General features: G+C 46.4%; 1 protein-coding gene across 1 annotated transcript; it reads right to left on the reverse strand.

Annotated features, from left to right (window-relative positions):
* Positions 1-2,219: 2,219 nt before the first annotated feature.
* On the reverse strand, positions 2,220-5,700 carry LOC118497521 (carcinoembryonic antigen-related cell adhesion molecule 21-like). The gene is made up of 3 exons (XM_036012168.1): positions 5,563-5,700; positions 4,347-4,700; positions 2,220-2,558 (listed from the first exon to the last, which is right to left on the reverse strand). Exons 1-3 carry the CDS (start codon positions 5,624-5,626, stop codon positions 2,278-2,280), a joined length of 699 nt encoding a protein of 232 aa, XP_035868061.1. The 5' UTR covers positions 5,627-5,700; the 3' UTR covers positions 2,220-2,277.
* Positions 5,701-5,938: the final 238 nt, after the last annotated feature.

Below are 5,938 nucleotides of genomic sequence, written 5' to 3' on the forward strand. Positions count from 1 at the left end.
GCCATTCTTATCAGAACCAGTTACACAGAGAACCAGACTGATGCAGTGTGGAGAGAGCCCTTAGCCTGACACCTTGCCCAGTTCCAAGATGGAGGGGCTCTCATGTGACCCATCATCCAAGATGACGACAACGAGGCACCCTCCACCCTCGGTGGGTGGGGCACTCAGGTGGCTCGTCCTCCATTTTACCCAAAATGGCAGCGCACCCACATGGCTTGCTGTCTGATCTCCCACATACATACATTACAGTACTGTGACAGAAATCTCCCCCACCCCATGACGAATTCTCCCAGTTGGCACAGACAAACAAAGGAAAAGGGGGTCTTTCACATGCCCACTGCAGATGAGGGCCCAGTCAGACTCCATAATCCTGGCCGGCTTGTGGAGTCAGAGATACATTCACACACGCAGTCACACGGTTTTCTCCCCCGAGAAGGAGTCCAATGGTCTGGGTCTTGGCCCAGACTCCTGAATTTTCTGGTTAAGAGGTGATCAGGCTCTCTCAGGTCTAGGGACAGGTGTCCTGGGGCACTTACTGATTCCGACTGGCGCCTCTGACAGCTCATGGTTCGTCTCTCCCCCACCGCCTGGGTCTTAGAGCGGTCGGGGACACGGCACAGGAGTCTTTGCCCTGGAAAGCCTGAAACTACCAGGGCACATGCTCCTTCCCTTGCGGCAGGGCTCCCCCGCCGACTCCCCTGGTCGCCTTCACCAGAGGCAAAATGCCAGCTCGCAAGAGTGTGTTTCCTGGTCAGGGAACCAAAATGTTGCGGAAGATCACTCACTCTCGGAGACATGAGGAAGCACAAACTTTATTACCCGGGGGGGCTCAGAGGGGAGTTAACTATCCAAATCCTCTGAGGAAAAAGGCTAGACTGGAGTCTTCTTTAAATACTACTTATACAGGCAGAAAGGGGGTGGTGAGTCATCTGCTAAAGCAAGCACACAGAAGCAGAAGCCAGCGAAGGTCAGTGTTTTGGCCTTGAGATAACTGTTAGCTTGGTGATGGCTGCTAGTTAGCTCCTCGTCGTATAAAAACAAAGCATTTTGCAAGTGTTACAGAGAGCACTGCTTATCAAAGAAGTTACAGAGCATAGAAATCTTTTCATGGGGTTTTCTTTTCCTGCCACAGGATAAACCCTTTCTCATAAGTCTTTGGTTAGAAAAGTTAAAACCTTGTGATTCATTAGCTGTGTGTAAGTTGCTCAAATTGTCCAGCCTTGTAGAAGTGTGTCATCTCAGCTTCCCTCATTGCTCTTGTGAAGAAATTTCTCCATCTTCTTACTGTTCAGCCCCACCTGAACAGGGCCTGCCTTTCATCTCCCAGAAGGCTATGCTTCAGCAGTTTTCCACAGAGATATTACATTTCTCACTACCATCACCATCACAATGACCTAATGCTATGTCCAAAAAAAAAAAAAAAAGAATAGTATTCTTGATCCTATAACATGGCCAGTGTCAGTTGATTTCACCTGGTTAGTTACCTACCTATGTCCAGAGGAGCTGACATTCACCTAGTTTGCTCTGATGCCAGTATGCTTGTGACACCTATGAAGAATGTATGAACAACGTCTTGAGGACTAGAAGTCTGGACCTCACATTTCACCTGCGGTCTCCCCAGCTTTGAGTGATTCCCTCTTTTCCGAGAGACACCAAAAGAACCATGAGGTCAACTCAATTCCATGTACATTGAATTCATTTCTAATCCTCTGGGCCTCAGTCTGAACTAGGAAATATGATCCAAAGTTTAATACATTATACACATTTCCAATTATATTCTATTATCAAGGAGGGCAGAGTTGTACTGAACTTAGGCAAGTAAGTCTATTGCCATGAATGAAAGAATACTCAGGAAAACTTTAGCAAATTTGAAAGTAAAACAGAGAAAAAGAAGTCACTGTTGCCACACTCTTGGGTGTCCTCTTTTCATTTCCATTATCCACACAGTATCCACATGCCCTCTACATGGCTCCCTGGAGGAGGGAAACAGCTTGGATTCCTGCAAGCTCACCACCTGCTCCCTTTGGTCATCACACAACCACTGTGCCTTATTTGAAGGACTTGGTATTCCTTCTGATGTGGACATGGCACAAATGAGATAAAACTGAGGTGGGGTGTGACCTTAGGTCAGCAATAATGACAATGTGATCTCACATTGTTATGCACTTATTGACTCAGTGCAAATCTTTTAAGAACTATTCACCTTCTGAATAAGTCTATTATAATAATGCAAAAAACTTTATTTAGAGTTTAATAACAAAGAAGAGGGGATGAGGGTCATTCATGTGACAGATGCAGCTCAAGGTCCCAACTATCAGCATAACTGACGGGGTTGGAGGCTCTACACCGGTATAAACCAACATCCTCCCTCTGGACAGGGTCTATGGTGAGGCTGCTGTGGTCCTCAGACAGCTTCTTTCTCTCTGAGAGCTGCAGATTCATGCCATTGAACAACCACTGGATGGACAATGCATTTGTGTGACAGATGAAGATCGCAACACCCTTCTCCTCTGTGCTTGTGATGTTGGTGGCTAGGAGGATGGGTCTTTTCACAAGCTCTGTGGAGAAACAAAGAAAGTGAGTCATTTAGAGTGGGCTTGAGACATGGACCAACATGGCATCCTCAGAGATCTCAGCCACTCACAGTCCACAGTCAGCTATGTAAGTGCCACCATTGTGGGCCATTTGGGTTAGGTAGGTATGAGATAGAAATTTGGAAAACCTCGATTCTTCCTCATGTGAAAATTATGATTATTATTGTACCCCAATGCCTAAGACCAATTACAAGAAAGACTATTTCATTGGAGAGCAGAAAAGGGTGTGAGACAAGGGTCTTAGTCCTGGTAGGGACAGAGAGCTTGGGCCCTATGGCCAGAAATCCAAGGATCTGCATCCAGGTTCCAGGCTCTGAAGAGATTTTGGATCATTAATTAGTTAACTCATTCATTCATTTAATCACCATTTATTTCTTCCTAATCAATCAGGGGCAACTGAGTATTTGTTACAAGGTGGGCTCTGAGCTGGTTTCAGGGGTAGAGTGGGGAGGGAGCAGACAAAGTCCTCTCCTTTATGGATAGTGGAAGTGACACCAACACAACTGGAAACAAGTAAGATCAAGTCCAGGGCAGGGAGGTGTGCATCAGCCATATGGGGGGGCATGTTCTTTGCAGTGGCTTCAATTGTTGTTGCAGGTAATTGGTTTCTAGAGTACAAGCAGATTATTTCCTTTTCCTTTTGTTCCCCAGACCAGAATGTATTCCTCTGAGCTGAGGGTGCCTAACTGAAAAGGATTTGAATGAATGGTTGGTTTAGGAATCCACAGACACCTCCTAAGGCCAGGGGGTGGAGGAGAAGACAGGGCTATTACCACAGACAGACATTGAGTGACTCAGATCAGATGCTCATGGTCTCCCTGACTCTGTTTTAGTAACTGTATCTCCCTGACTCTCAGTTTACTCTCAGTGAAGGGGGATAAAAATTTGGCTGCCAGGTTGTCAGTGTATTCACTAAAATATTGACAGTGTCTGACCTAAATCTTGGAATAGAAGAGCAGCTTAAATCAGAGGCATCTGTTACTGATGAATTCAAGAGAGAATCCCCTGGGCTGACCCCTGATGAATGAGGAGCTGCCACGAGCATCTTCTTTTCTCAGTTTTTTTTTATGAGGATGTTGACTTTTCCCTGAACTTTGCTAAGTTCTTTAGGACACTCAGCTAATTAATATTAAAAGGCATTGTCCAACTTGCTCTCCACACAGAGGCTCGGGTGATAAACTGAACTCCATTTCTGCCAAGGTGTAGCTCTTGGACCTGAGCCCTTGATGGTGACCACATCAAGAGCCTGTGACTTGGTGACTTGGGCACCCATTAAACCATTACCCAGTTAGCCTTTCCTGGGAGGTCAAACCCAACCTGATGCAGGCTCCCCAAGGTCCCTGGAGTCAACATCCATGGACAAGGTCCTGGAGAGGGGCTCTGGAGGGGAGTTCCATGAGAATTTCTAGGGATTCCTCAGACTGGGCTTTGACAGAGCCCTGCAGGGTTGTTTGCCATGTCAAGGTCATGGGAAGGAGCTCAGGGTTCTGGACAGAGACTGGTCTCCCTGTTCTGTATATGTCCCATCAGACTGGTTCTTCTGTCTGCAGTGATTGTCTGTGTGGCTAGATTTAGGGAAGGGAACTGAGATCTCAGGAAGTGTCTCCACTCTGTGTATCCCGTATTAAATGCCAAAACCCAACTTGGGATGTGATGCAGAGGGGGATGGAGGCAGCGTCCTGCATTATCAGTCCTGTGTGTGAGTAGAATTCATCCCACTCAACAGCCAGAGGTCAGAGAGCATTCACTTACCGTATACATGAAGCTGTCCAAACCTTACTTCTTTCACTGAGCCTCCCAGGTAGACTGCTACAGTGTAGTTTCCTGTGTCATTCAGGGTGACATTTGTTAACATCAACGATCCATCATAGATTATTTCCTCTCGTCCACTGTATGCAGGCCCTCTCACATGTGTTTTTTGGTTTACATCAAAAGTAGCAATTTTGTTATAGGGCTTTGCCCTTTCTCCCCTGTACCATACGAAGCCTATAACATCGGGAGGCGTATTGTGGAGTCGTAGGCTCACATTTGTCCCTTCAGCAGCATTGGTCGGCACAACAGCGAATTGGGCGGTGGTGGGTGGGCACCAGTAGTTTAATATTGAGACTAGGTAAGAAAAATAAATGGATTAATATTTGGATCTAAGTATGAGGTTTGAAAAATATGACGGCCTGGGTCCTGAAAAAGTGTCTTCACCTCTCAGTCTTGGTGTGCATGTGAGGATATATCCCCCATGGTCAAGGTCAGTGGCATGGAATCACTACTTCTACACCTCTGAACTTGTTATATTTTCTGTTTCAATATTCCTCTTTAGGTGTTCATCTGGCTCATCTCCTCACTGCCCTCAGACCCATGCTGAGACTCAGGAGTGTCTCTGAGGGACACCTTTGACGGCTACTCTCTGTCTTCACTTTCTGACCTTCCTCTGCTCTGTTTTTTCATGGCATTTGTGGGTACCCCATCTAGATCTTTCCTTTTCTCTCCCGTGCATAGCACATGAGTTCCATATGAACAGGGTCTTGTCTGACATTGTACCTCCAGTGTCTGAAACAAGCTACAGACAATGTGGGTAAATCAATGTTTTCCCATGGCCCTGGACCTCATGGAGTGTATTAGAACATATCTGAAGTGGGTGGTAAAGAGATCTGGCATCCCTGGTTGTTTTACTATAGAATCCTGACATAAATTGTTATTATTATTATCAGCTTTTCTAATTCAATACTGAATGAGGAATATCTTAGGAAATGAGCCACAGTTAAGGTTTTCCTGCCTCTCACCGCTTCCACATTATGAGATTTTTCTCCGGCAAAGTTCCCTTCCCGATCTTACTGTGCTCCATTGCTTTTTACCTTCAGGTCCAAACAGAAGCCCTCCCTCTTATTCAGAGAAGTGGTCTCTTCAGCAGACTCCAGCCAGTCTCTGTGTCACATCCTTAGTCTAATATCCCAAGGAATTGTCTCCTACTTACCAACCAGCAGGAGCCCTTGCCAGGGGACAAGTCCTCTGTGGGTAGAGACTGAAGGGGATCCCATGGTGTCTGCTGTTTGCTCTGTGGCTGCCTCTTTGAGACCAGTCAGAGGCTCTGTAATTCTCACAGTCACCTCTGTCTGGAGTGGTAGGGTGTGCTGTGTGTCCTACCTGTGCACTGAGCTTTATTCTGGGGCAAGATGCCTAGTTTGGTCATGTGGGCTATGGGGCAGGGTCTGTGCCTAGAACCCCGCCCACTCCCTGCCCTCATTTTTGCTACCCTGTGCCTTCTTAACAGTTTACTGTCCTTTTGTGTTTTGGTTCTCTGGGTATTGCTGAGTCCTCTGGACACCACACACACATACACACTAGCACAC

This window comes from Phyllostomus discolor, chromosome 12 (assembly GCF_004126475.2).
Source record: "Phyllostomus discolor isolate MPI-MPIP mPhyDis1 chromosome 12, mPhyDis1.pri.v3, whole genome shotgun sequence".
Classification (NCBI taxonomy): Eukaryota; Metazoa; Chordata; class Mammalia; order Chiroptera; family Phyllostomidae; genus Phyllostomus; species Phyllostomus discolor.